Below are 21260 nucleotides of genomic sequence, written 5' to 3' on the forward strand. Positions count from 1 at the left end.
AGGCTTAGGCACTATCAGGGGGTGTGGTAGGGTTAGGCACCACCAGTGGGTTAGAGTTAGGCATAGGTAGTAAAGGGTTCTGTGTGAGAGTAGGGTTAGGTTTAGCTATAGTAAAATATCAATAACAATTATAAATATTTTACTAATGGAAATTAACACTTTAAAAATAGTAGAGCAGAGTGGTAAATTTGCAGATATTATGCTATCGGCACTGTTCCTGCACCCAGTTTTCCATGGCGCCCAAAATTAATGTAGACATTGACTAAATCAGTTATAAATGCATGTTGGAAAAAAATATGCAATTTCATGTACAGAAAAATTCCTCTTCAAGTTGATAAGTAAGATAACTAGTTTTGTGAATGAATCAACCCAATTGTCTATCTTCGTATGTTTACTTGCATATTAAAGTCCTATTTAGCTTCACACACATTTAAGAATATGTATGGAAAAAGACGGACTTATGCCCTTTCTATATTTTCTCCACTTAGAAGTCACACTTCATTTTTGAATGCCATTTCCTTTTCCATTTTAAAATACAAATGGAAGTTCTGGAAAGTCTAATACTAGCTCATTTTGACATACATGGAGAACTAGTAATTATGAAAGATTTCATTTCTTGCAGTGATAATGATAAATTAAATTTAGTTTCCAAGGCAGAGCTCTATAATTTGTCCTTGCAAAGTATAATTGTTTGGCAAAATGTAATATGTAGAATCATGCATCTAGTTTATTTCCAACTATTTTTCAATATAAAAATGCAAATCTTTATGAATGTTTGGTACTTTTCTAAATATACGGAAACTCATTTAGCATGTTTACTGACCTTTGAGCAACAAATCACTAGCTCTGCTTATTCTCTCCAAAGCAGATGTATTAATGGGAAATAAGTCATTCTTTATAAGCTTACTTTAATTCAATGCAAACTTAATGCACATATTTATACATGCACATAATTTTATTGCACAGCTTCTCATATAATAAAAATAACCAGAAAACATAATAAGGGATTAGGCAAACTAGAAATGCAATAGAAACAGAAGTTTCAGGATCTGCAGGAATACCTGAACTCCCTAGTTACCAATGTGGTCTCGCCACAAACCCCTTTCTGCCATTGTTGTTGTTCATATCTAGGTAAAAATGAAATCCATTCTAAACATTGAGTGTTTGATTCTAGAACATTTGTAGTGGACTGGACAACAGCAATATTCAATTTCAGGGTGCATCTAATAATGTATTGGGCATCTACAGCAGTTTAATACCTGTCAGATATGATAAGGAACCAAAGTCCTATGCTAAAGCTCGTGTTCAGAAATAGATACTTACCAGGAGAGTAAAGTATCTGGATCCTAAAGTGGCTGGCTAGTGTACTGGTTAAAGGCTCTGCCTCTGACACAGGCGACCTGGGTTCAAATCTTGCCTCTTCCTGTTTATTAAGCCAACACCTATTCAGTAGGAGACCTTGGGCAAGACTCCCTATAACTGCAACTGCCTATAAAGCATGCCCTAGTGGCTGCTGCTCCGGTGCTTTGAGACTAGAGATGGCCCAAACGGTTCGCCGGCGAACCTCCAGGGTTCGCGATCGCGGAGAACCTCAAACTTTTCAGAAACTTTGGCTCACCCCTATAGTGCATCATGAGAGTCAACTTTGACCCTCTATATCACAGTAAGCAGGCACATTATAGCCAATCAGGCTGCACTCCCTCCTGGAGCAACTCCCCTTCTTATAAAAGGCGGGCAGCGTCAGACTTTGGACTCACTCGTGTGCCTGCATTAATTAGAGAAGGGAGAGCTGTTGCATAGAGAGCTATAGGGAAAGCTTAGTTAGGTTCTTATAGGCTTCTTAGCTTGCTAAAAAAAAAGCACCCCTCAACAGCTCTTTTGAGAGCTAATCTTGTTCTTGTGATCTATTTTTTTTGTGTGTGTCCCACTGACACTTTTGTTGCATAAACAGCCTTGGTAATTCCTAGTACCAGGGATGCTTATCCGGATTCCGGATATTCGGGTAACCCGGATATGCGAACTTTTTTACGCGTTCCGGATCGGATTCGGATTCTGGATTATTTAAAAAATCCGGATAGCTATCTGTGGATATTTGGACTCATGACACGGATATCCACGGATATTGCAGATATCCGGATTTGAAACTGATTACACAGATAAACACCCTCCTCCCTCCACCCTACCTTCCTCCTCCATCTACCCTCCACCCTCCTCCCTCCACCCTCCACCCTGAATGACAGGACACAAACAGGTTGTAGATTTTAATCAGTGTGGTCCGGAACTAGTTAAGGAGCTTGAGGCCCTGGGAAATTACCCAGTTTGACCCAAGCACTGTCCCTGCCTAGAATTTCACACGGATAGCTGAAAGCACAGTAATCACTTAGGCCAGTATAGCACTTAGTAGGGTATGTAAACTGTTATGCAGTCTTTCAACTAACAGCCAGATGTGCTCTTCTTTTCAGTGACACAGTCTCTCAATATGACAACATCCATCTGCCATATTTTTAAAAACGTGATAACCCTGTATGAGGGTGAAATGAAAATTAAAAAAAATCTTAACCCTTCTAGTAGGTTTGGTGAGAATGATGTCTGACTTTTTCTTTGGCCTCTGGGAGGAGATAAGTTCATTTTAAGAGGTATTACAAGTCAAAAATGTTCACAACAGCCAGACAAGCCAAATATTTTTTTAAAGATGGCAGCCTTCAAATTCCTCTTACTATTGGCTTCTTTAAATGTGGTATTTTTTATATTACAGGTACTTGTGCATTGTGTACAATTTTATCATGTGTGTGTTCAGCAGCATTGCTGAACACACACATCATAAAATTGTACACAATGCATAAACCTACAAATCTATATAATATGCAGGGCCACGAAGTTAAGTTCCTGAAATGCCTGGCTTTGAAAATTATATGAAATATAATGATTTTATTTTATAATAGCAAGAGAACTAAAATCTGTTTTGGTTCTTAGGTTTTCAACTTTTCCTTGACTAAACATTGGTTATTTCTAAAATGAATGTTTCAACCTAATTTTGACACAATTAAAAATATATAAAAAAGTAAATTGATTAGTAATTATTACAATTTGAAATGTATGCTTATGTAAAATTGATTATCGGTACCAAAGCACATATTACGGTAGGGACAGCTCTAAAAATACTGTATCATCATACTATTTCACAGACCTAACTCAGTTTTGTTCCACTGCAGTCTTACCAGCAGAATCTTGCTTCAGGCAAAACTGAGAAATAATCTCCTTTTCCACTTTTGAGATGATTCTTTCTTTATGATTAGAAGGAATGAGAGGACATATATACTTTCATTGAACCTATACTGTATAGGACAAATGCACACATCTCACTTGTTTAAAATACTCAACTATAGGAAATATAACCATAGAAGGGTGAGGGAAAGTGTGTGTGTGTGTGGGGGGGGGGGGAGAAAGAAGCCAAGGAGACCTGCCAACGGCCAAACTTTCTTTTGTGACTACTCTATGATGGGGACAACCAGATGCTTTGTTACACATGATTGAATTTGTTTCAAAAATGACACATTAAGTATTTTTACATTTATTTTGTATTTATGTAGTGCTGCTGGAATGGTTTGAAGGATTTTACAGTGTCTATAGCCTGTACTAACTGTCACTAACTGTCCCTCAGAGGATTACCCTATCTACTCCTTACCTAAACATTACATTAATGTCTAAGGCTAAATTTGGGAAAGCCATTTTACATATCTGCATGTATTTGAGATGTGGGAGGAAGCCAGAATACCCAGAGGCAGGCCCGGAGTTACATCACAAGAGCCGATAGGGACAGCTGTCCTGGCACCCTAGACTTCACCCTCCATGAACCTACAAAGCCTCACTGAACTGTACCTCAAGTGTGTTGGCTGTCCAAGCTCTCACTTCTCCCTTACTTTGTTTGCCCATCATAGGTAGCTAATGGTGCCCCTTATTATTAGGTAGCTAGAGGTACCCTCAGTATGAAGCAGCTAGTGGTGCCCCCAACTGAAGTGAGAATTTGTCAGTGGAATGCTGAGAGATGGATGAGCAACCTCTAATTTACCCTCTGCTCGGGACTTATATAGGGAAGGAGGGGTGGAGGCACTAGGGGAAGATAGTTATATGTCTTTCCATCATCAGGCACCTAGAAGAATTTGCCTACAGTGCCTTATGGTTAATATGGCCCTGCCTAGAGGAGAACCATGCAAACATGAAGAGAACTTTCTTATGGACACCTTATGGCTTTACTGATATATGGACTACGTTATAGTCCATTATGGATGCACTTTTACATGGGATACATTATTATGTTAGCACTTTTGGACATTATGACAGCCCTTTCATACGGGGCTGCCATTATATCCTACATTATACACTTTTCGGTGTGTGCGTGTGGGGGATGGGGGGGTGCACTTTTACATGGGCGCACTATGACTGTATACGGGGCTACAGTCTGGCTGTCATTGTATTCATAGAATGTATAATGGCTGGAGACATGATGGCAGCAGATTTATATGGGGGACATTATGGCTGCACTTATTCTATGGAGGTTATTATGGTAGCACTTAAAATATTGGGTACTTGTTTAATTATTTCTAGCGAAAGAATGTTGTTAGTAAATAATATAAATATTGTATGAAATTTTACACAGACTGACTTGGAATTGGTGATAGTTTGGCTTTAATCCTGCAATTTTCTCATGTCATTCCCTGCTCTCTTGGGTAAACTAAGAGCTGTATCTCTGTTGCTTTATATAGGGGGGACAAAAAGATATCAACAGTAGTATTTTAATCAAGAAACACTCAATGTGTACATGTTAGTAATACACTCAGTAAAGGAAAGTTTTTTTCACCACAAAGCATGCAGATTTTGTGCATTAGTGCAAGAAGTATGGTGGCATACACCCTAACTTATCAGTTTACAATGCTTGATCTTGGTGTCTGATAACTAAGTTATCTGCAAACACAGGTCACAGAGACTTAATAACACAACATGCGAAAATTATGACATTTGAAACCCTAAAGCCAAAGTAAATATAAGAAGAAAACTACTAGTTATGTTTATTAATAAGAGCTAAGCACTGAGTGAAGGTTAGAGTTAGAGGATAGGGTAGAGGGAAGTGTTAGTTTTTAGGGACTAAAGGGTTAAGGTTAAGTGTAAGGAAGCAGCTAACATAAGGGGAGGTTAGAGTTAGGTGTCATAGAAGTTAACTTAACAATGGGAGGAGAGGTTTCGGTTGGACACCAGGAAGAGGAATTGACATAATATAAGAGAGTGGTAAGGATTGGGCTTCAAGAAGGAGGTAATTATAAGATGGGGAGGTGTTGGCTGTCCATAGGAAGATGGATAAGAAATTAGAAAGGTTAGGGTTAGTAATTAGGAAGTGTATTTGCTTTAGGGGATTGGTTGGGGTTAGGAAATTGATGGGTAGATGTTTGTACTTGGCCAAACAAATGATTCTGATTATGATCAAAATTACCAAAATAATAGAGTATCTGTAATTGCTCTATTGACACTCTCTCCAGCATTTTGAATCCATAATTGTCATAATGCCATAATTTGTAAAACCTTAAATAGGGAGCATTTAGACATAAGAAAGGGGAGATCTGGGAGAGTTAGAACTACTATTTTGCATTATTGTCTAGAGCTCTATTATGGAGATTTCTCCTCTGTTTCTTATTTTAGTGATTTTAGTCATAGGGACCAGGCATGGTCGGAAGAGCCCATTTCCGTTTCCGGGACAATTCCGCATACCGTCATACCGAAATTCCGCTACCGTTTCATTCCGACGGTATTCCGGAGCTGTTCCGCGGAACTCTCTCTCTCTCTCTCTCCCTCCTCCTCCTCCTATCCTCTTATATCATCAAGTAGGGAATTGCAGATTTTCAAAACAGCTTATATACCATAGCTGGGATTTGAACCCAGGACACAGTGTGTAGTAGGTATCTGTCTTACCCTCTAGACCATGAACCACACTACATGCTAAAGCTGGCCTAGCATAAACCATACTACCATTATGATCAATTCAATAGAAAAAGTAGCATGAATAAGGATTTGTACTTTTTGAAAAGCATGCTTATATTCCATAGCTGGGATTTGAACCCAGGACGCAGTGGGTAGTAGGTATCTGTCTTACCCTCTAGACCATGAACCACACTACATGCTAAAGCTGGCCTAGCATAAACCATACTACCATTATGATCAATTCAATAGAAAAAGTAGCATGAATAAGGATTTGTACTTTTTGAAAAGCATGCTTATATTCCATAGCTGGGATTTGAACCCAGGACGCAGTGGGTAGTAGGTATCTGTCTTACCCTCTAGACCATGAACCACACTACATGCTAAAGCTGGCCTAGCACAAACCATACTACCATTATGATCAATTCAATAGAAAAAGTAGCATGAATAAGGATTTGTACTTTTTGAAAAGCATGCTTCTATTCCATAGCTGGGATTTGAAACCAGGACGCAGTGGGTAGTAGGTATCTGTCTTACCCTCTAGACCATGAACCACACTACATCCTAAAGCTGGCCTAGCATAAACCATACTACCATTATGATCAATTCAATAGAAAAAGTAGCATGAATAAGAATTTGTACTTTTTGAAAAGCATGCTTATATACCATAGCATATCTATTGAATTGATCATAATGGTAGTATGGTACATGCTACGCCAGCTTTAGCATGTAGAGGTGGGACAAGGTCCTTCAGCACCCAAGGCTTTGTACTTTTTGAAAAGCATGCTTATATAACATAGCTGGGATTTGAACCCAGGATGCAGTGTGTAGTAGGTATCTGACTTACCCTCTAGACCATGAACCACACTACATGGTAGTAGGTATCTGTCTTACCCCCTAGACCATCAACCACACACAGGGCCGGGCCGAGGCAGAGGCTGGAGAGGCTCCAGCCTCAGGGCGCAGTGTAGGAGGGGGTGCACAATTCATTCAGCTGTCATTCCCAATTGTGTTTGAAGCAGAAAGAAATAAGAAAAGGTGATACATGGCAGTGAATGCAAGCCAGATAAGTAGAGATTAAGGTGTTGGGGAGGTTGGGGGCCCTGGGGCACCTCTTAGTGTAATAGCAATCAGTGTGTGACGGTTGGGGTGGGAGGGATAGGGGGGCGCACTTTGCTGTCTCAGCCTTGGGTGCTGAAGGACCTTGTCCCACCTCTACATGCTAAAGCTGGCGTAGCATGTACCATACTACCATTATGATCAATTCAATAGATATGCTATGGTATATAAGCATGCTTTTCAAAAAGTACAAATCCTTAATCATGCTACTTTTTCTATTGAATTGATCATAAGAGAGAGAGAGAGAGAGAGAGAGAGAGAGAGAGATTTTTTGGGTGTTATTCTGGAAAATTCTGTCGGAATTATAAAATTTCCGCGGAATTCCGTTTAAGAGGTATAGGAATTCCGTTCCGATCACTGGATTTGGAATTAGCTAATTCCGTCCGGAATCACGGAATTAATAATTCCGCTGAATTTTCTGACCATCCCTAATAGGGACTAGAACTGAGGGAATATGACAAATGATGATCCAGGCAATATAAATTAGGCTGGAGAATTAAATATGTTTTGCTGGGTCTTCTTTCCCAATGCAACATTAAGCTGAAATGGAGTGCAGGCAAAATAAACTTTGAATTTCCCACTGGGCTCTATTGGTTCATTGATCTGTGCAATGAGATCCCTCAGCAGGAAGAATTGTCATTGGTCAATTTAATAGTTCAATTGGGAGCAACATATGAAAATTAAAACATGATTTTGGCAGGACACCCATTCAATGTGATAAAAGCACCTTGGCAAGAGATTTAAAGATGATTTTTGCCTGGGCTCCTTTCAGTACAATGAAGCAACAAAGTGCAATGGTGTGGGCTGTAGTCAAGGAGGTCTTCAATCAAGATTTAGAGAAGACTCTTGAGTATTACAAAGATCAGGACATATTCTAAGAAGAGGATTCCTAAGTAAGTATTTGTTTCTATTTTTAAATAAATGGCATTTGTTTTCATTAAAATAATTTTTAAGGTGTATTTTTTCCCCTTGTAACTATTTGCAAGAATGAATAAAGGTTAGTGCTCGTTTACACATTATAGTGACTCCTCCAGTAGAGACTGATATCTGGAGATTTTTTAATCTGAGTGGGGGACTTAGTGCGAGGCTACCGGCCGGAGCCCGCATGGAGAGAATTAATAACTGTTAGAAGACGCGTGAGTAACCTTATGAGAAACGCGATTAAGCACTGCTATTGCAAGCACTCCTAACAAAAGCTATTTGGCAGCTCTATTAGAGTGGCAGACTATAGTGTTACAGCAGACTATAGTGCTACACAGAACTTGTGAGGACAATTTTTGAGCAGAAGATATCTATATATGTATAAATTTTTTCTTATTTAGGTTATTTTTTATCATTTTTTGTCTCTTTTGGATCAGGTGGCTCTATTGTGTGCAAGCTGTGAGTGATTTATGCATGTGAGAACACGGCATAGGAGAGTGCATACCTAATAATAGTATGAAATATGTGAGTGAATGTTGTTGGTTTGAAATACTTAGATGACCATTGTTTTAATTGTGAGCAAGCCTGGCATTTTTATCAGACCTTGTTATTTATGTGAAATTGTACTTTTAATAAACACATTTTTATACCTAGAAAAACTGACGTTATCCTATCATATATATATTGGATTGTGTGCATAATAACTATACACCCGGTATAGTCCAGCCAGTGGTGGCTGGTAAGTGTAGTGGTTAAGGGCTCTGCCTTTGATACAGGCATCCAGGGTTCGAGTCTCGGCTCTGCCTGTTCGTAGCGCCATCCTCTGTATTAACATCATTTGTAGGACTGCTCCCTCTGTCCATAATTTTATACAGGAATACTGTAAATAAAAAAAGGGGTGGCGGGTGGTTGATTTTCAAACCTTCCTTATGAGGTGCACTTGAGATTATGGACCACACCAATATTTTTTTCAAACACCTACAGCACTTGAAAAAAAGCTTTTCCTCGTTTGACCATACAAAATGTGTATTCTTCTTTTAAAAACACAAACTAAATCAAGAGAAAAGAACACTGGGCAGATTAAAAAATCTGTTCTAATTCGGCACTTCTGGTGGACCACCTAATATTAAAACTACTCCACACTTGTGGCTGTCTAAGCCTTCTGCTGCGTAGTTTTCACTCCGTTAGCTCCCAAGCACAGGATGCCACAGTGATGTCTAAAGTCCGTTGAGTTCCGTACATCGGTCAGGAGATGTTTTCATTGGCTTCTGACCTCCTGAACTCTGTGAGCCAATCACAGTGATCAGGAAGTGAAAAACAAAAGCCAGATGCTCTAGTCCAAAATGAGTTAAACAGGTGCTTTGTCTATATGGCTATACAGTGCATTTACAACTTGTTAAGCTAATTACTTTTAAATAAAATAAAAAATAAAGGTATGCATTACAAACGTCATTCCTATGAATATCTAATCCATTTAAATATTATTGTATTCTCCCTTACACATGTTTTATAATGAAGATATATTCAGGAAATTAACTTAGCATGTATTGCCAGTGAGCGCTACAGCAATGCTAGTTGTTGCCCAGTTTTTTTCTATCATTCCCCTGATCTTTTTTGGTGAAACAAAAACTAAAAAAACCCTTGGCTGAGTTACTGATTGTGTGATTAGGCCTACAAGATCATTCTGCCTAACAAGATGCTTGTTAGGATAATTACACCAGCAGAGGCTGAAGTCAGCTCTGCCCAGTCTTACTCTTTGCCACAGCTCCCAGGGGTGCTCGGATACTCCTTTTCAAAATCCGAATTGATCCGGACCCGGATACCCAGATATCCAGATTGGATATCCAAATCCGAACGCTCAGATATCCGCGTTCATGCGGATATCCGAAAGCATTATCTGGGCTATCCGGGTGGATTTGGCTATCCGGATAGAAAAAACGAAAGTGCCCTTTAAATTGCTTTAAAAATGTTTTTTAGGGTAAATGAATGATGTAGCATCATTATTTTTTTAAAGGGGAACACTAATTGATGATGTGGGGACTTAAAATCCCCCCCCAAAAAAAATGGCTGTCAATTAACATCAGGACAAGGTTCCAGGAAGCCGTCGTACTGCCGCAGTTGGGGCCTCCCCACAACTTGGACAGCACAGACACTTCCAAAAAAATTACACAGCAATTGTGTTCAGATAATCACTATGGCACCTAGTGTGCCACAGGTAAAACATTACAAAAGGAGAGGTTCCAGGTACAGGAAGTGGTCGTACTGCCGCAATTGGGACCTCCCCACAACTGGGACAGCACAGACACCTACAAAAAAATTACACAGCAATTGTGTTTAGATAGTTCACCATGGGGCACTTAGTGTGTTAGTACCACGGTTCAGTAAAACATTAGGAGAGGTTCCAGGAAGTGGCTGTACTGCCGCAGTTGGGGCCTCTCCACAACTGGGACAGCACAGACACCTACAAAAAAATTACACAACAATTGTGTTTAGATAGTTCACGATGGCACTTGGTGGTACCACGGTTCAGTAAAACATTAGGAGAGGTTCCAGGAAGCGGTCGTACTGCCGCAGTTGGGGCCTCCCCGCAACTGGGACAGCACAAACACCTTCAAAAAAATTACACAGCAGTTGTGTTTAGATAGTTCACCATGGCACTTGGTGGTACCACGGCTCAGTAAAAAAATGTTTTACCAGGCTTATAAGACAGAGCCTGGAGGTTGTGGTGGTAAAGGGTGGTAAGGCAGGCATAGTCATTTCCAGCCACTTCATTTCCCCCTCTTGCAAACAACAGGGGCTAGGAATTCACCAACCACCTAAGCCTGATTTATTTTGAGGAACGTCAGTCTGTCCACAGACTGGGTGGACAGACGAGAGCGCTTCTCAGTCACCATGCCACCGTCCACACTGAAGCACTTTTCGGACAGCACGCTGGAAGGGGGGCAAGCAAGGACTTCCAGGGCATACTGCGCCAGCTCGCTTCAAATATCCAGGTGCTTGACCTAGTAATCCAAGGGGTCCACAGGGGTGTCGCTGTCAAGCCCACTGTAGGACCCCATGTAGTCTGCCACCATCCGGGTCAGGCGCTGGTTCTGGCTTTGATAGCCACATGCTGCTGCAGGCACCTCCTCAGTCAGCAGCTGTACCGGCATGGCGTACCGCACCTTCGTGAGAGAAAGCAGATTTGTTGGGCGCCTGCTGCTGATGGACGCAGGCACTTGCTGCTGTGCTGGCTGGACTGTGACAGCAGGGGGGTGGGAAGTCTGGGGGAAGGCTTCCTCCAAGTGCCGAACCAGGGACCGCTGCAAATCATTCATTCGGCACACAGGGTCTCCTCCTGCAGGTAGGAACTGATGCAGCTTCCCCTTCAGCCATGGATCCAGCATTAGGGTGATCCACATGTCCTCCCAAGCACGCACCTGCTTGACCCTTGGGTCACTGCGCAGGCACTGCAGCATGTGCACTGCCATGGGGAAGAGTTCTGCCATCTCTGCTGACACATACTCGTCTTCATCACCCCCAGTGCTGTCCTCCTCCTCTGATTCCTGAGCCTCCCCCTGCTCTCTCAACCCCCACACCACTGCAGCTGCACTCGGCCCTGCCCCCTCATCTTCAAGGTCAGGGACCTCCAACTCCTCCAAGTCCTCCAACTTCAAGTCTTCAACATCCTCCTCCTGGTGCACAGAGGTGGACTGTGAAGGTTGCTGCTGCTGCTCCTGCTGGATCAAGGATGCCTTTCCCACTTCCAGCAGAGCATCGAGGGCCTTGTCCAGCATGCACACCATGGTCACCCACTCACACAGCGATGCACGGTCCCGGCTGACCATGTTGGTGGCCTCCAGGAAGGGTTCCAGCACCAATCACACCAGCTGCATTTTTTCCCACTCTGCATTGAGGAGGTTGTCCGGGAGGTGGGTGGTGCCGGTCCCGAACACGGTGGCATCTGCGGTGGCTCTGGCCAGGTATCGGTTGACAGCCTGCCTCTGTTCAACCAGACGTTCCAACATGGTCAGGGTGGAATTCCTCTGTGGAACGTCTGTGATCAGACGGTGTTGTGGCAGCTTCATCTGGCACACATTGCAATTGACAAACTGGCTGTCCACTGAAGGCAGGTCAAAAAACTGCCAGATTGGGGATAGAAATTTGCCCTTACACCCTGAATGGGCTGCTGCTGCTTTTTTTTGGCCTGCGGTGGTTGGGACCTGGGGTTGAGTGGTGCAGCTGGTGGTAGCGGCAGAAAATAACGCAGCAGGCTGTGGGTCCTGCATTCCATGCCCACTGCTGCTCCTGCCAATGTCAGCAATGCTAATCCTCCATACCAGATCCACGCATGCCTCCTCCTCTTCAGACTCAGAGCCAACATCCCCCTCCTGTGGTTGGTAGTCACGGTCTTTTCTCTCGTCATCATCATCATCATAATTATCACCAGCATCATACACATCATACTCCCCCTCTTCAAACAATTGCTGGGATGTTGATGACCCCCCAAACTCCTCTTCTGCTGACACCTCTAGCAAGGAATCCCCCCCAACAATAACCGTCAACATCTTTGACTCCTCCCCAAACCTCATTGTGGCCAAAATGTCAGTGGTGTTAACAGCCCTCATTGCGCTTGCGGTGTCTAGACTACAGAGCACACTGACTGAGGGTAGGCTGCCCGCTGGGGTCGACATGATGACCGACGAGTCCCCATGCACTGCTGGGGGGCTGCTGCTGCTCCTGCGCACAGGAGGGCTGGTGGGGTTGGAGGTGTGTGTTGTAGAGGTGGTGGTGGCCTGCTCGTCATTCACCATCAGCTGCATCACGGGCTCAGCGTCTTTCTCCTCCAATTCGCGGTGCTGACCCTGCTGAAAAATGGCCACTACACGCTGCTGCGCATCTGCAGTGTGACTCCTCCTATCAGCTGGACTCCCAGTGCGTCCACGGCCAGTGGCTAGCGGCAGAATGGACCTGGTGCAGCAGAACTGCTGGCGGTGACGGTGCCATCAATGTTCCCTCTCTTCTTGGCCTTGATGGCCTTCCCCCGGCTGCCAGTGCCAGCAGACATAGTGCAAGTTTGTGTGATGATTGATGATGTCACCAGATGGATTTGGGGTACTTGCACTTTATTCAATTCGGGGTAATTGGTGTTGGACTTGAATGAATCTGCACGGAGTGACAGACAGCAGAGTAGAACACAGTGTGCACACTAATGTACGGTCTGTCACACTGACACTCAGAGTCAGCAGCACTGCAGAAATGCAGTAGTCACACAGACAGTACTACTCTAACAACTAGCACTGCAGTACTAAATAACTACACAATAATACAGTAATCCTCCCTATGCCCTAAACTATGCTGTGTAGCTAAGGCAATAGCACAGGCCTGGCCTGTGTGCACAGCACACACAGACACAGACACAGACACTTAACTACCAGATCTGCTGCAGGCTGCAGCAGAGACTGTCACAGCTCACAGACACATACACTAACTAACTACAATCACAATATAACACACTACTAGCTAAACAACAATAAAACAGTCTTATAGTACAGGTGTTAAGGTGTAAAAATGCTGGGTTTAACACAGTATAATGCACTTGCTTCAGCCAAACACACTGGAGTTGTCTCTCAGTGGCAGTCACAAAGCAAGGACGAGATTCTCATCATGGCCGCCTCTTTATATACAGGAGGGACTGGCCAAGGTTCCCCTCTGTGATTGGTTGCTTGGGCTTAGGCTGGGAGCCCTCTGATTGGCTCAATGACGTCATGGATGTCATCTCCATGGTAACAGTACCCATATTCAGATATCCGCATGATATCCGCGGATATCCGGGTATGCGACCAAATATCCGCATAGAGCTATCCAGATTTGGGCCCAGGTATCTGGAATCCAGATCCGGCCGGATATCGTAAAAACGTTTGGATATCCGGATGTGCATCCCTGACAGCTCTACAATAGAAATACAATGATATTTTGTTTCAATAAATCTTTATTGAACAAGCTGGATGGTTAACTGCTCTTGATTGGAGGCTACCTTAGAAAAAGGCCTAGTGTTAAAAGGTGGACACTGTTTATTTTTATCTTATTTTGGTCTTTCTTTCTTTCATTCGTTTGTTCTTTCATTCTTTTTATACATGCATAGGTAGGAATATACTTTAAAAATATAATACTAGATAGTTGACTAATATTAAACATGCAAACACAAGACTTGTCATCCTGGTTCTGGCTTCACCACTTGGTGAGCCATTGGGCCATATGCCATTTGTGGTGATAAGAAGCTCAAAGTGTGCATGCTTGTTCTGATCACTGCAAATCATTCAGGAATTATCAGGTTTGACCTAAGCAATGTCTGAGGGTAGGAACACAGTAGGCAGAAGCACATAGTGGAAAATGCATATGTGATTCTGCCTAGTGTGTTCCTACACTGAGTGTTGAGAGCATAACTCAGTTGAAGACTAGCTATTCACATGAGCGATGCTTCTGTAACCTGGGTGATGCTGAGCAATGTGGAGGAGGCATTTGTGCTGTGGAGCTGTCCTTCAGCACCATGGCACTGCTGCCTCTGTTGCATGAATCAAGTCCCAATACAGGGTTCAGTAATGAAGTAACATATGCGTTGGTCAGAGCAGCATTGCAGAAGTTTAGTTTATCAGGCAGGCCTACGTAGTGGGGGGAATTATTTAGAAAAAAAAGTATTTTAGTGCAACCTTAGACATGCAAAGTTCTTATAGTGCTCCAAAAAGAGGGTAGGGAAACAAGAATTAGGTCAATCAGGAGGAGAGAGGGCACTCAGACTGTACAGGACTTTAAAGGACAACTTTCATGAAATAATTGTAAAAACTCAAACATTATATAAAAGTACATTTCTCCTGGAGTAATTTAGATCTTGTTCACACTACAAATCACAAGTTCATCCGCAAGCGCTAAGTGCTTTTGTAAACAATATTGTTAAGAGATTACCAGCTTTTTTTGTGATTTGTATTTTTTGCAAGCAAATTTTTTTTAATGTATTTTGTTTTGAGATTTCCAACTAATTGACCCGGAACTGAATGTCTTGTAAAGCAAATTTGCTCAGAAAATGGTGCAGGACCTGCGTTTGTGATTGGAAAGAAAGCTCATCGCTCATGTAAAAACATTTACATAGGCTTTCATTACACAACCACTTTTACAGCCCTTTTAAAAACGCTAGCAATTATAAAAGCTCAAAACGCTTGTATTTTAAACCAGCCCTTAAATGCACTATACATTCTTTGTTTTCCTATGTGGTTCTCACTTATAGTTGGTAGGGAAAATCTGACAGATCATTCAGGTTTTGAACTAGTCCATTTCCTCATGGAATATTCTCAGTTGTTTCTTTATTTACAAAAGTGCTTACTGAATGGTAGTTTCTCAGGCAAACTGCTTAAATAGTGTGCAAAAAGTAGAGTCTGACATGTATTTGTATAGATCATTTCTGGGGAGTGCTTTTAGAAAGAATAAAGGCAATACTGAGAATAGCCCTTGAGTATGTGGATTAGTTCAAAATCTGTCAGAACTGTCAGCTGTTACATTGTAAGTTTTTACATTTTAGTGCATTTTAATCTGGGAGAAATGTAGATTTTATAGGTTTGTATTTTAACGTTTAATCATTTTTTCCCCAAAATAACAGGTTATTAGATTTCAGCTTGGCCACATGGGAAACAAGTGTACTATTTTTGTGATGGGAAATGTTCCTTATAAACAAATTTTGCATTAGAAGTACCTGTGTCTCATTCCATTAAAGGACAACTGTAATGAATACATATTTTACTGATTACTTTTAGAATTTTCCTTTTTCACAATGGGCTTTAGTATACTCAATGCATTAAGTGCAACACAGTGAGAGAATGAAAGCTTTATGGGCCATATGCCATTAACTTTTTCACCTGAGTTATATCCTAGGAGATAATTTTCATCTTCTCTTTAACCCTCCTGGCGGTATAAAAAAATCCGCCAGGAGGGAGCGCAACAGTTTTTTAAAAAAAAAAATTTCTATATCATGTAGCGAGCCCAGGGCTCGCTACATGATAGCCGCTGCTCAGCGGCATCCCCCTGCCCTCTTCGATCGCCTTCGGCGATCTCCGATCAGGAAATCCCGTTCAAAGAACGGGATTTCCTGGAGGGTTTCCCCTGTCGCCATGGCGACGGGCGGGATGACGTCACTGACGTCGGGACGTCATTGGGAGTCCCGGGCCACCCCTCGGCGCTGCCTGGCACTGATTGGCCAGGCAGCGCACGGGGTCTGGGGGGGGGGGGGGCGCGCGCCGCACCGGATAGCGGCGATCGGGCGCACGGCGGCGGCGATCGGGGTGCTGGCGCAGCTAGCAAAGTGCTAGCTGCGTCCAGCAAAAAAAAATTAGACAAATCGGCCCAGCAGGGCCTGAGCGGCACCCTCCGGCGGCTTACCCTGAACTACGTTCGGGGTTACCGCCAAGGAGGTTAAACTAAATTTTCTGCATTTTACAATTGAAAAAGTACCCAAAAGGTGGTACAAAAAAGTACTATCAAATTTATTTTGAGTATTTTCTTGCTTGTTAGTGGCTTAAAAGACATTTTATGACAAGTTGTAAAAATATCACTTAGGAGAAAACTCAGGTGAAAAAGGTATTTGCATATGGGCCTATGTGTGTGACCTAAACACAAGCTGAAGTATTCCCCTCAAACCCTGAATCTTACCATTATCATCAATGTATAATATAAAATACTGTGCTTAAGAACATACATAAATAAGATAGGTATCAAAGATTCATGTGTACAAAACTCACCTACTGTCATCTGACCAGTCAGGTGCCCATTCTGATTCCTCGCGTTCACTGTTACATTCCGGTCAGACTGTAATATCAGTGCGCTGTCCTGCAACATAGGATGCAAAAATTTAAACCAATTAAACCCTTATAAAAGGTACTGTGTTATGATTTCTGCATATATATATAAATTAATGTTAGACATCTTTTGGTGAAGAAATGGTATGGGTGTTTACTTTGTTCATGATTTTATATTAAGCTGATATATTACCTCCGGCTGTATAAAGTACATAAAACCAATCCCATCTGTCTACAAGTTATGAGAAGCAGGAAAAGAACAGATCCCTGGTGAGTACACACAAACCTTTACACTGAGAAGAACTGGTAAGGCATATTTGAACTGCAATGTCACACAGCTCAGTAAGCTCGGTAGTGCTGCGTGTAGTGATGAGACTGCATGTCCTCAGTCAATTCTTGATATAGGTATAAATAGATGTGCCCATGTTCAAATTTCCTATCCATTTTTCCTGCTTATCCAATTTTTTTTTTTTAAACTAAGAGTTAGTTGAAATGGGTAGCTGAACAGCATAGTTACTGCATGGTTCAGCCCCTGTAGAACTGGTGATCTACCACACACAGTGCACGTGAAGCCAAGTGTGGGTATCCATATGGGCAGTTATAGTTAACACATGCTAGCACTTGCCCCATCTAGCAATCAGTCACTGTTTGTGTCTGATACTAGTTTTCATGGCATGTCACTGACTCAGTTCTGAAAATGTCTTTCAATGTACCTTAGTGTATATAAACTGCTCCCTGAAGCCCCTTGTCGGGATGCTCTGGCTCTAATACTTTAAGTCCCTGGCCCAAAATGAGCATGCAGATCAGATGCTTTGACTCAGGCCTAACTCCACTGGCTGCATGCGTGTTGCAGGTGTGTGATTCAAAAACAACTAAAGACAAAAGCTCAGCATAACAGCCAGGCAACTGGCATTGTTTATAAGGGAATGGATATGACTGACTCCATAATTCTATCAGGTTCGCTTTGAATATATATATATTTTTTTTAATCATAGGGAGTTAGGCCCCGTTCACACTTGCGGTTTTGTCAAAACCGCACCGGATGTCCGGACCGCACCGGAGCCGGACCGGACCTGATCCGTACGGTTCCTATCCGGATCCGGTCCGTTTGCATCCGGTTTCCGTGCGGTGTGAACACGGTTGCGGTCCGGATCCGGTTTCTTAAGGAGATACCATCCTGTAAATACCTGGGGTCTGGGAGGTCAGCAGAAGGGTCTGGGGTCATTGTTGGAGACAGGTGGACGTGTGGAGACCATCCGTGGATACAGAGACTGCAGTTGGGACCATGGATCCAGGCATTTTTTACTCGTAAACCTGGGAATTCTCTCCTTCCTGTTGTTCGCCTCCTCGTTATCAGACATCAGACATGTTGCTGCCAAAACGAGCTCCAGCATGAAATCGCTGCTGCCCCACTCTTTGAACGCTGGGCCCATGTGGTCCCCATCCAAAATGCATAGGAAGTGGGGTAGAACGTCCGGTTTTTGTAGCCAGTGTGTTGTGCGCTCTCCGGCTCTCATTGCTTTGTATTGGCCGGATGGTGCAGTCCGGCTCCGCTCCGGATACGGCTGCCGGAGGAGCCGGACCAAAAAATAGCGCATGTTGGAACGGACGCCGGAGTCCGGATCCGGTCCGGATCCGGTCCGGCTCCGGTCCGGCAGAACGGACGCATGTGAACGGACGCATAGGCTTTCATTGCTATTGCCGTGCGTCCGTTCCGTCCGTTCTGCAAGCGGTCCGGCTCCGGCACGGCGATTCCGGACGGCCACCGCTAATGTGAACCGGGCCTTAGACCACCTTTCTTGGCTTTGTGATGGCCATGTCAGGTAAAATTTCTGTTTACACCTACCGCGATCCGGAATTTACCCTTACTGCATCACCATAGACATGGATTGCTGCATAATGCATTGCAGTAAGCAAGAATCATGTGGCAACACACTGCAGAGTTTCCGGCAACCTTGCATCCATTTCGCTACTTCAGTCTCATCGTGTCTCCATAGTGTGTGAGTCCCTATAGACCAGGTATTAGGAACCTTTTTGGCTGAGAGAGCCATGAACGCCACATATTTACACATTTTAAAATGTAATTCTGTGAGAGCCATACAATATGTTTCAAACTGGGACAGAGCGCATGTGCAGCAGAGAGCTGCTGTTCCCCTGGTGATGTGTACACAATTGATCCTCCGGGCAGCGGAAGTGTCAGACATGTCTTCGGCTTCTCTTGGGTTTCAGCAACATCAGCAATTTCCCCGAGAGCCGGACAGGAGAAATACTGACTTACAGCGTGTACAAATAGCTAGCTGATTTTGGGGGTTGATTCACTTTTTAGGATGAGATCCCCACACTTTGGCCCAACAGGTTGCTTGTCAAGTGACAGACAGCCTATTGGGCCAATCAGAGAGCGTGGATCTCATCCTACAAAGACACTGGACCTGACAGGGTCTAGGCTGGGACAATTGGAGCAGCTGTTAGTTTTGGGGGAGCGTGAGTAAGTTAGTAGTGCATGCTATAGCAGTAGCATGCATAGTCCAGGTATTAGGAACCTTTTTGGCTGAGAGAGCCATGAACGCCACATATTTACACATTTTAAAATGTAATTCCGTGAGAGCCATACAATATGTTTCAAACTGGGACAGAGCGCATGTGCAGCAGAGAGCTGCTGTTCCCCTGGTGATGTGTACACAATTGATCCTCCGGGCAGCGGAAGTGTCAGACATGTCTTCGGCTTCTCTTGGGTTTCAGCAACATCAGCAATTTCCCCGAGAGCCGGACAGGAGAAATACTGACTTACAGCGTGTACAAATAGCTAGCTGATTTTGGGGGTTGATTCACTTTGTAGGATGAGATCCCCACACTTTGGCCCAACAGGTTGCTTGTCAAATGACAGACAGCCTATTGGGCCAATCAGAGAGCGTGGATCTCATCCTACAAAGACACTGGACCTGACAGGGTCTAGGGTGGGACAATTGGAGCAGCTGTTAGTTTTGGGGGAGCGTGAGTAAGTTAGTAGTGCATGCTATAGCAGTAGCGTGCCTACTTTGAAAATTTCACTTGCGCTGTCACACTAAGCTGCACTGCGTGACCAGTGTAGCTTAGTGAGTCAACCCCTACTGATTTGTCTGCGAGCCAGATGTAGCCATCAAAAGAGCCACATCTGGCTCCCGAGCCATAGGTTCCCTACCCCTGCCATAGACTTACATTGCCCTCACGGTGAACTGCAGCAGGAAAGAGTACCGTGACACGACACAATAAGTGTGAACGTAGCCTTAATCTTTTGACCTGAAGTACTGGTAAGCAAGCATGAGAATTTTGACTTCAATTAAGCCATGACCTTCAATTAACCTGTACCTGTTTATTCAACCTTAGAAAAAATAATTATTGCTAAAAGGTGATTTGGAAAAACATCATCATTATCTTGCTTATGAATGTTCCCATACTTTAGATTTGATCTTGCAGACAGTGATAAACAATGTTTTGTTTATATGTAACTTTCAAACACTAACTAGCAGGAAAAAAAATCAAAGTAGAAAACTGCATTGAATAAAGGAACAGGCTGTGTGGAATGTGTAATGGGAATCCATTAGTATTAATGATGTTCATACACATTAGAATTAATGTTGGTATGCTGCCTATTTTTCACTGCCTCCTCCACATACATATAAATATTGATTTATTGGATCCTTGAGACCATTAATCTTGCGCTACGTGACATTGATTACCAATAATCTTTATTTTCAACTTCATTATGTCCATTTAGAGTGAGTGCAAATTGACTATAATAAAGTGCCAGCACTGGAACTAATAATAATAATTACGATAATTTAGTGACCCGTTTCATGCTGTTCACTCACCACTGCCAATTAGATACAGCTACTGTTTGGAAATTATTCCTACCTTGTGATGTTATGTAAGCCTTAGCAGGACCAGTCTATTACCATACCAGTTTCCCTGAGGACTTGTATTAAAACTAATAATTACAACAGCAAGAATGGTCAACTTAAGACTTAACCACATTGTCAGTCATTTTTTTCCATAAATCATTGGTGCTATTAAATAGTTTTGGAAAGGCATGTGCGATCATTTGGAACCTGCTCACAACACAGCTGCTTGGACATCCCTTTCAGCCACATGCTCAAATACAGTATATGCCTACAGTGGTGTGACTTGATAAGAAGAAAAACCTCAGGAAGGTCACATTTTGATACAGTGAACTTCATCCACTCCTATGGGATGAAGCTGCACCGCACCATGTTCCTTTAGCCAGCAGTGATTCTGAGCACTGCACCGTTACCTGTACCACTTTCTCAATACTGCTGCCCCAGCTCCCCCTTTTTATTAGTAGTGGATGGAAAGATGAACTGTTTAAATTGCTCATGTGGGTTAGACCCTACACTTTATCTTGTTGTCTGCAGGAAAAAAACATTTTCTTTTACA

General features: G+C 42.9%; 1 protein-coding gene across 4 annotated transcripts in view; it reads right to left on the reverse strand.

Annotated features, from left to right (window-relative positions):
* SGCZ (sarcoglycan zeta) overlaps positions 1–21260 on the reverse strand; it is a 1116694-nt gene that overhangs the window by 98966 nt on the left and 996468 nt on the right. For all 4 annotated transcript variants that reach the window (XM_068278612.1, XM_068278609.1, XM_068278611.1 and 1 more), the window contains one exon: positions 16773–16860. In XM_068278612.1, coding sequence (XP_068134713.1) covers positions 16773–16860 — 88 coding nt within the window. The remainder of the gene's footprint in view (positions 1–16772; positions 16861–21260) is intronic.

The sequence above is a fragment of the Hyperolius riggenbachi genome, chromosome 1 (assembly GCF_040937935.1).
Source record: "Hyperolius riggenbachi isolate aHypRig1 chromosome 1, aHypRig1.pri, whole genome shotgun sequence".
In the NCBI taxonomy this organism is placed as follows: domain Eukaryota; kingdom Metazoa; phylum Chordata; class Amphibia; order Anura; family Hyperoliidae; genus Hyperolius; species Hyperolius riggenbachi.